This window comes from Bombina bombina, chromosome 1 (genome assembly GCF_027579735.1).
Source record: "Bombina bombina isolate aBomBom1 chromosome 1, aBomBom1.pri, whole genome shotgun sequence".
Classification (NCBI taxonomy): domain Eukaryota; kingdom Metazoa; phylum Chordata; class Amphibia; order Anura; family Bombinatoridae; genus Bombina; species Bombina bombina.
The window spans coordinates 513,803,133-513,812,762 of NC_069499.1; the positions used below are offsets into that span (position 1 = coordinate 513,803,133).

General features: G+C 37.7%; 1 protein-coding gene across 1 annotated transcript in view; it reads right to left on the reverse strand.

Annotated features, from left to right (window-relative positions):
- The window catches only part of SLC40A1 (solute carrier family 40 member 1), a 30,564-nt gene extending 21,485 nt beyond the window's left edge, over window positions 1–9,079 (reverse strand). The window contains exons 1-2 of the mRNA XM_053698602.1: window positions 8,755–9,079; window positions 8,121–8,188 (exon numbers count right to left, since the gene is read on the reverse strand). Of these exons, the coding sequence (XP_053554577.1) occupies window positions 8,121–8,188; window positions 8,755–8,794 (108 nt within the window). The 5' untranslated portion in view covers window positions 8,795–9,079. The remainder of the gene's footprint in view (window positions 1–8,120; window positions 8,189–8,754) is intronic.
- Between the last annotated feature and the right edge of the window lie 551 nt (window positions 9,080–9,630).

Here is a 9,630-nt window from a genome sequence, read left to right on the forward strand (position 1 = left end):
TATAAATTATTTTCTACACTTTCACAGTTTAGATAAACATATCTGTATTTATCATTTTTGGATTTAAATGTGGACAAAAGTGTTGCATTTCCCTCGAATAGCAATTGTGTGACTTCACCCTTCCTGTTTTCCAAAAACTAAGATCCAGTAAATGCTACAAAAAATCTGAGCTAGAACACTTATCAAATGAAAAAAAAAACTGTTATACTCAACAAAACCTAAACAGACCTCTTATTATTTGTTTAGATAGAATGATTTAATCAGCGTTCAGCATAGTTGTATGCCTGAGTAGTCTCCAGTTAAATGGCAGGAAAGTCAGTTCACACCTTAAGGCCCTAAAGATATATTGGTGCCATATTTAGAAGCTAAATTTAAAAAATAGTGTTAAAACAAACATACACAAATGTGTGTATGTGTGTGTGTGTGTGTATATATATATATATATATATATATATATAGCCTTCAAATTATAGTAACTGATTGTGCAATGCTGCCCCCTGCAGATTTGCGGCCAATCAGCCACTAGCAGAGGGTTTCAATCAACCCGATCGTATGCAATCGGGCGGATTGCTGTCCGCCGCCTCAGAGGCGGTGGACGAGTTAAGGAGCAACGGTCTTAAGACCACTGCTTCTTAACTCCTGTTTCTGGCGAGCCTGAAGGCTAGTGCGGAAACAGCTGCATCAAGCTCTATTCGGAGCTTGATTAATCGGCCCCCTGAATCATATGAAAGGTGCTGTTCCTGCACAATTCCTTTACCACTCCTGATTTTCACTCAGAAAATAAATACATTTCTATGGAAAATACAAGAAGACTGGAGAAAAATTATAATAGCGAGTAATTAGGCATATTAATTTATTATAACATTATTTTGAGGTTATCTGAATAAGAGCATAGGTGAAACAATCAGCTGCTCAGTAACCACAGTTATCAACCTGCTCTCACCAAAAGAAATCCTAAAAATGACCTGTTAGTGGATTCTGAGGACTGGAAATGAAGAACCCTTCTTTAGAGTGACCTGGAACACTGGAATAACCCATACTTTCCAATGGTCTTCTCTTCAATAGAGACACTTGCTAATGTCTTGGATGTTGAGGTAAGCAATACTCACTGCCAGCCTTTTCTAACTAAATATGAGGTGAATTTCAAAAACAAATAGACATAATAAAGTTAAAAGCTCATATATACAGACAAGGAGTATAACCACGGGAGTCTCAGAGATCTCAATTAAGACTGGGCCCACATATCTAGGTAGTCCATCTGAATCTTTAATCAGTAGTGGCGTTAAATCAGAAGGGGGAATAGCTGAGTCCACCTGCTTCCTGTTTTCTAGTCCCTCTGTATGCCCCCTCCCCCCAACAAAAAGGGCTCACGGTGTAAGGAAAGTGTCTGGATTTACATGTATGATTATGGTGGCAGGGTTTCCAAGATGGTCACCACATTGTTGCTCTACAGAAAACCTTCCACCATATTTGTATAGGATGTGCATATCTTCTTGCACGGACTAACGAAGACTAAAAGATGACTTACAGTCACAATAAAACAGCTCCTCTTGCACCCAAAATGGCTGCCAGCTCAGCTTCTGAGTAAATGAATTTTTTTTTTATTATTTTATATATGTGGATTAAAGTAGTATCTAATATACTGTATATCTTACTTTAATACAAGTATTTAATTCTGCACTAGCTGTTTGTAATAACCATTTTGTTCTTAATGAAATTAAAATAAGCTTGTTTGTCTTTTTTGACTAATTTAAATAGTCAACAGGATAGGAAAGGTATTTGGTAGCATATACTTTAACCCCTTAATGACCGAGGACGTGCAGGGTATGTCCTCTAAAAAAAGACAGTTAACGCCTGAGGACGTACCCTGCACGCCCTCGGTCTGGAAAGCTGCTGGAAGCGATCCTGCTCGCTTCCAGCCACTTTCCAGTTATTGCAGTGATGCCTTGATATCGAGGTATCCTGTAATAACCCTGCATGGCCATCAGATGCAGAGTGAGCCACTCTGTGGCCCTCTCTGCACCGGACATCGATGGCCGGTATCGTTGGTGGGTGGGAGCCATCGATGGGCCGTGTGATATGGAGGAGGCGGGACCGATGGGGGCAAGCACAAATGCGCGCGCGCACAGGGGGCGGCGGGCGGGCGGGCGCGTGCACGGGAGCGGGTGGGAACCGCTACACTACAGCAAAGTTTAATGTTAATAAGTGGGAGAAAAGGGGGATATAATATTATTATATAAACAATCTAAGGGATCTAGCAGGGGTGGGGGGTTGGTCTTTGGGGGGGGAAGCTACACTACAGAAAAGGGCAAAAAAAAATTTGAAAAAAGCATAATTTTTTTCTAAACTGGGTACTGGCAGACAGCGGCCAGTACCCAAGATGGCGCCCATTAAGGTAGAGATGGAGGGTTAGAGAGCTGTTTGGTGGGGGATCAGTGAGGTTGGGGGCTAAGGGGGGATCCTACACAGCAGCATATGTAAATATGCTATATAAAAAAAACACACAAAAACCAAATATACCTTTTATTTTAGTACTGGCAGATTTTCTGCCAGTACTTAAGATGGCGGGGACAATTGTGGGGTGGGGGAGGGAAGAGAGCTGTTTAGGAGGGATCAGCGGGTCTGATGTTTCAGGTGGGAGGCTGATCTCTACACTAAAGCTAAAATTAACCCTACAAGCTACCTAATTGACCCCTTCACTGCTAGCCATAATACACGTGTGATGCGCAGCGGCATTTAGCTGCCTTCTAATTACCAAAAAGCTACGCCAAAGCCATATATGTCTGCTATTTCTGAACAAAGGGGGTCCCAGAGAAGCATTTACAACCATTTGTGCCATAATTGCACAAGCTGTTTGTAAATAATTTCAGTGAGAAACCTAAAGTTTGTGAAAAAGGGAACTTTTTTTTTATTTGATCGCATTTGGCGGTGAAATGGTGGCATGAAATATACCAAAATGGGCCTAGATCAATACTTTGGGTTGTCTACTACACTACACTAAAGCTAAAATTAACCCTACAAGCTCCCTAATTAACCCTTGCACTGCTGGGCATAATACACGTGTGGTGCGCAGCGGCATTTAGTGGCCTTCTAATTACCAAAAAGCAACGCCAAAGCCATATATGTCTGCTATTTCTGAACAAAGGAGATCCCAGAGAAGCATTTACAACCATTTGTGCCATAATTGCACAAGCTGTTTGTAAATTATTTCAGTGAGAAACCTAAAATTGTGAAAAATTTTAAGTTTTTTTTATTTGATCGCATTTGGCAGTGAAATGGTGGCATGAAATATACCAAAATGGGCCTAGATCAATACTTTGGGTTGTTTACTACACTACACTAAAGCTAAAATGACCCCAAAAAGTTCCCTACATGCTCCCTATTTAACCCCTTCACTCCTGGGCATAATGCACCTGTGGTGCGCAGTGGCATTTAGCGGCCTTCTAATTACCAAAAAGCAATGCCAAAGCCATATATGTCTGGTATTTCTGAACAAAATGGATCCCAGAGAAGAATTTTCAACCATTTATGCCATAATTGCACAAGCTGTTTGTAAATAATTTCAGTGAGAAACCGAAAGTTTGTGAAAAAAATTGTAAAAAAGTGAACAATTTTTTGTATTTGATCGCATTTGGCGGTGAAATGGTGGCATGAAATATACCAAAATGGGCCTAGATCAATACTTTGGGATGTCTTCTAAAAAAAAATATATACATGTCAAGGGATATTCAGGGATTCTTGACAGATATCAGTGTTCTAATGTAACTAGCGCTAATTTTGAAAAAAAAAAGTGGTTTGGAAATAGCAAAGTGCTACTTGTATTTATGGCCCTATAACTTGCACAAAAAGCAAATAACATGTAAACATTGGGTATTTCTAAACTCAGGACAAAATTTAGAAACTATTTAGCATGGGTGTTTTTTGGTGGTTGTAGATGTGTAACAGATTTTGGGGGTCAAAGCTAGAAAAAGTGTGTTTTTTTCCATTTTTTCCTCATATTTTATAAAAAAATTTATAGTAAATTATAAGATATGATGAAAATAATGGTATCTTTTGAAAGTCCATTTAATGGCGAGAAAAACAGTATATAATATGTGTGGGTACAGTAAATGAGTAAGAGGAAATTTACAGCTAAACACAAACACCGCAAAAATGTAAAAATAGCCTTGGTCCCAAACGGACAGAAAATGGAAAAGTGCTGTGGTCATTAAGGGGTTAAAGAATGTAGAGATCTGAGACCCAATTTTTAAACTTTGTGCAACCTAACACCATCGTCTAATTCCATAGATACTGTAGATCCTACAATCTACAAAGCACACTAGTTTTTATTACAATAGAGATTATACTTGTTGCTTTTAATACAACATAGTTGTATATAAAAAAAAAATATATATAATAGCCAATAGTCTGGGCATCTTTAAGTGACATTTCTGTTTGTCTATCTCTGCAGACCAGTAAACTATAGCTAAATGTATTAAAGTATTTTTTAATCACTCCCTGCATAAGGTCAATCACTTAGTAACACTCTATAGAAGTTGGAGAATTAATATTCAAAAGAATTAGGGGGCAAAATTAGTAGTGAGGAACCAATCATGTTTATTATTCTGGAGAATCATAAATAAAGAAGTATGCAGATTTAATTATGTATATTAACCAAAGGTAAGGAACCAGAAATAAGATTTTAGGATCTATAACTTTCTGTCACCTAGAACTTGATAATCCCTGCTCCTTGGTGGATCACAGCGCACTTGAAAAAGGTGTGAGGCTATTGTGCACGTACTGGGAGATTTCCTAGCCTATAAACCAGAAAATGTTAGTATATATGACCAATTTACCTTTAACCTTTATATAAAAGCATTAACCCATTCTCTGCTCAAGCAGCTCACAACATATTGGGTCAGGCAGAAAAGTTTAAAGGGATAATTAAGACAAACCTATAATGCACACTAGTGCATTTGAATTTTTAATATAACCATTTTGCTACAAAATTTTAATAGCAAAAATGCTTCTATTAAAAGCCATCGCTGTTTCAGGAAAATGCTCCAAGCACCAAACAGCGTAGCGGCTCAGAGAGAATTGCTTTAGTCATGACTCAGTTTACATGACATAAGGCACTGCTGGTTTCCTGGGCAGACATACTGTTTAAAATGCAGATGCAAAGAGCATATCTACATAGAGTCCAAGTGCTTGTGCACAGTAAAAGGACTAAACACATTTTTGTGAAAACGTGTACAATTCTCCCATTAAAGAGATATGAAATCCAATTTTTTTTCTTTCATGATTCAGATAGACCAGAGCATGTAATTTTAAGCAACTTTGTAATTTACTCCTATTATAATGTTTTCTTCGTTCTCTTGGTATCTTTATTTGAAAAAGCAGGAATGTAAGTTTAGGAGCCGCCCATTTTTGGTTCAGAACCCTAGGTAGAGCTTGCTGATTGGTTGCTACATTTAGATACCAACCAGCAAGCGCTACCCAGGTGTTGAACCAAAAATGGGCTGGCTCCTAAGCTTACATTCCTGCTGTTAAATAAAGATACAAAGAGAACGAAGAAAAATTGATAATAGCAGTAAATTACAAAGTTGCTTAAAATTGCATGATCTATCTGAATCATGAAAGAAAAAGTTTGTGTTTAATATCCCTTTAACACTGAATCTGAATTTAAACAGGGGGAAAGTAATCCACCTTAACCCCTTAATGACAACTGACGTACCAGGTACGTCATGCATTAACTTACAGTTAATGACAATAGACGTACCTGGTACGTCAGTTGTCTAAGAGAGTGCTGGAAGCGATCGCAATCGCTTCCAGCAGCTCTCAGGGTATTGCAGTGATGCCTCCATATGGAGGCATCCTGCAATACCCTTTCAGAAGACTCCGATGCAGAGAGAGCCACTCTGTGGCCCTCTCTGCACCGGTAGCGATGGTGCCGGTTCGTTGGTGGGTGGGAGCGCAACAGGGAGGCGGGTGGGCGGCCCATCGCTACCCGGCATCCTGTAAGTGCAATGTGCACGCCGGGTGCCGGGAGCGTGCGGGGGCGCGCATGCGCGCGCGATTAACTACCCACTAACACCAATGAGGAGGGAAGAGGGGGGAAAAAATAAATATATAAGGATCTGGGAGGGGGAGGGGGTTGGGGTATTGTGGGGGGCTGCTACACTACAGAAAACATTTAAAATGGCAAAAAAAGATCAAAAAAACACTTGTTTTTGGGGCAAATTGGGTACTGGCAGACAGCTGCCAGTACCCAAGATGGCGGCAATTAGGTAGGGGAGAGGGTTAGAGAGCTGGGGGGGGGGGATCATGGAGGTTGGGGCTAAGGCAGGAGTCCATCACAGCTAAAACATTTTATTTTTTTTTATTAAAAAAAAGAAAAACTCCTTTTATTTAGTACTGGCAGACTTTCTGCCAGTACTTAAGATGGCGGGGACAATTGTGGGGTGGGGGAGGGAAGAGAACTGTTTGGGAGGGATCAGGGGGTGGGATGTGTCAGGTGGGAGGCTGATCTCTACCCTAAAGCTAAAATTAACCCTGCAAGCTCCCTACAACCTACCTAATTAACCCCTTAACTGCTGGGCATAATTTACGTGTGGTGCGCAGCAGCATTTAGCGGCCTTCTACTTACCAAAAAGCAACCCCAAAGCCATATAAGTCTGCTATTTCTGAACAAAGGGGATCCCAAAGAAGCATTTACAACCATTTGTGCCTTAATTGCAGAAGCTGTTTGTAAATAATTTCAGTGGGAAACCTAAAGTTTGTGACAAAATTTGTGAAAAAGTGAACTTTTTTTTTTATTTGATGACATTTGGCGGTGAAATGGTGGCATGAAATATACCAAAATGGGCCTAGATCAATACTTTGGGTTGTCTTCTAAAAAAAAATATATACATGTCAAGGGATATTCAGGTATTCCTGACAGATATCAGGGTTCCAATGTAACTAGCGCTAATTTTGAAAAAAAGTTGTTTGGAAATAGCAAAGTGCTACTTGTATTTATGGCCCTATAACTTGCAAAAAAAGTAAAGAACATGTAAACATTGGGTATTTCTAAACTCAGGACAAAATTAAGAAACTATTTAGCATGGGTGTTTTTTGGTGATTGTAGATGTGTAACAGATTTTGGGGGTCAAAGTTAGAAAAAGTGTGTTTTTTTCAATTTTTTCCTCATATTTTATATTTTTTTTATAGGAAATTATAAGATATGATGAAAATAATGGTATCCTTAGAAAGTCCATTTAATGGCGAGAAAAACGGTATATAATATGTGTGGGTACAGTAAATGAGTAAGAGGGAAATTACAGCTAAACACAAACACTGCAGAAATGTAAAAATAGCCATTGTCATTAAGGGTAAGAAAATTGAAAAATGGTCCGGTCATTAAGGGGTTAAAGGGACACAAAACCCTATTTTTTTCTTTCATTATTTAGAAAGAGTCTGCAATTTTACACAACTTTTCAATTTACTTCTCTTATCTAATGTGCTTAATTCTCTTGATATCCTTTGTTGAAAAGCATAACTAAATAGGCTCAGTAGCTGCTAATTGCTGGCTGCATATAGATGCCTCGTGTGATTGGTTAACCCATGTACATTGCTATTTCTTCAACAAAGGATATCTGATAAATTAAGCAAATTAAATAATAGAAGTAAATTTGATAGTTGTTTAAAAATGTTTTCTCTATCTTAATAATGAAAGAAAAAATTGGGGTTTCATGTCCCTTTAATATTATGTATCTGAAAGAGAAATTATGCCTTGTTTTCTAAACATGACAGTATTTTAAATGATCACACATTTTAAAAGTAGTAACCATCTTAAAAATATAATTGAACATTGCAAAAGGAGTCATCTTTTTTTTTTCTTTAAGACATTAATGCTAATTAAGTAAAATTATTTGTAAAATCCATGTTTAGAAAAGAACACCTAATTAGACTACATTACCCACAGCAAATGTATAATTATCAGAATATGCAGTAAAAAATGTTTTCATTTTTCAAAGTATATAGTGAGTGTGAGTGTACAGTCATTACTAAGTGTAAGGTCAGATAAACCATTACACAGCTATGTACAGCCACAGGCAAGGAGAGGTGCAAATAGCATTAAACCCCACTTGTTATCTACTCACCCAGGTTGAGAGAGAATGTCCAAGGTACATGAGAAACTTAGCAGATGTAAAGTAGTTTACAAAGGATCCTGCAAAATGTCACAATATTATTTATTGTTCATAAATAATTATCAGCAAAGAGGCAATATGCATTTTGCACTTGAACTTGATCACCTTTACTTATTATTATGAACAGATATACATTATTCTGATATATTGTCAATATTCTAATGCCACACAATATATATTATGCACATGACAACATGCAATCTGCTCATATCTTGAAAGGAAATAGTTCTACTTAATGGTATGATGTGTTTACTTATTACACCAGTAAATATATATGTGATGTAGTGTTGCTAAAACGCTCGGAATCAGCTGCCAACACAATAAACAATACATTTCATGATCACATCATACAATGTGCACCAGTGGGAATGAAACATCTGTTTATGTAATGTTGTGTAATAAAATGCATTTATAAGCCAGTGATGATGAATAATGCATTGCACAACGTAACACAAAGCTATACTCATCACACAAGCAGATTCATTTTTTTGTATATCTGTTCATGGTGGATTTACTGTATTTCCTATAAACATCTACATACACAATATACAATGCATGCGTTATTTACTGTATTCTTACTACTCACCACAACATCCTTTACTTTTTTGTTCTTCGGATTTTGCCATGATGATTCCTGAAGCCTTAATATTATTATTACTAAGAATTTTAGTCCTATATAATTTTATATAGAATCCAATTTACAGATAAAAAAAAAGAAAACAAATCGAATCCTGTCTGTTTTTCTTTCCAAACTTAGCTAGCACTGTAGCTGAAGTTGGAAAGCTATAGCCTTATACAATTCAATAGAAAGGGGAGCAACAGAATGCCGAGACCCCCTTTACCCTGGCGCAAGCACCGGACGAAAACTGTCAGCAGCCGCCTATGCACCCATTATAAGCTCAATGAACCCTACACCACTTTTTCCACACGGCAACCGCAGTAGCCAATGAAAGCCAGTAAATCTACATAATCCCGCCCCTTTCTTCCCCGAATCCCCGCTCTGCATTGCAGGCTGTGTACAAAATTATGTGTGCAAAGGAGTCACATGACTGAGTGTGCCAGTGCCACTACATACCATAATCCATAAATAGGCGGAGAGACTCCCAGGGAGTCCTTTGTCTAATGTCTTCTGCTCGACTAAAACAAAGTGCTTGTCTACAATATGTATTTTTATTATTATTATTAGCATCCATCATCATTAATTTCCTAGCATTTTAATAATAGTTGGTTCACACTACCATCTCAAATCTTAATAAATGTAATAATGTGCGGTTTAAAAAGAATTGTGTTAGCAGTAGGTGAGTGCTAATTTGCAAAACATACAATTTAAATCTAAGACAAAAATGACAAGTTCTCAGTGACAAGAAAAAAATAGTAATAAAAGGAAATGTAAGTTTTGTTTATTTAAATAGCATTAGACTGGATATTCACTGCTAAAATATTTTACCTAAACCTACAGTTA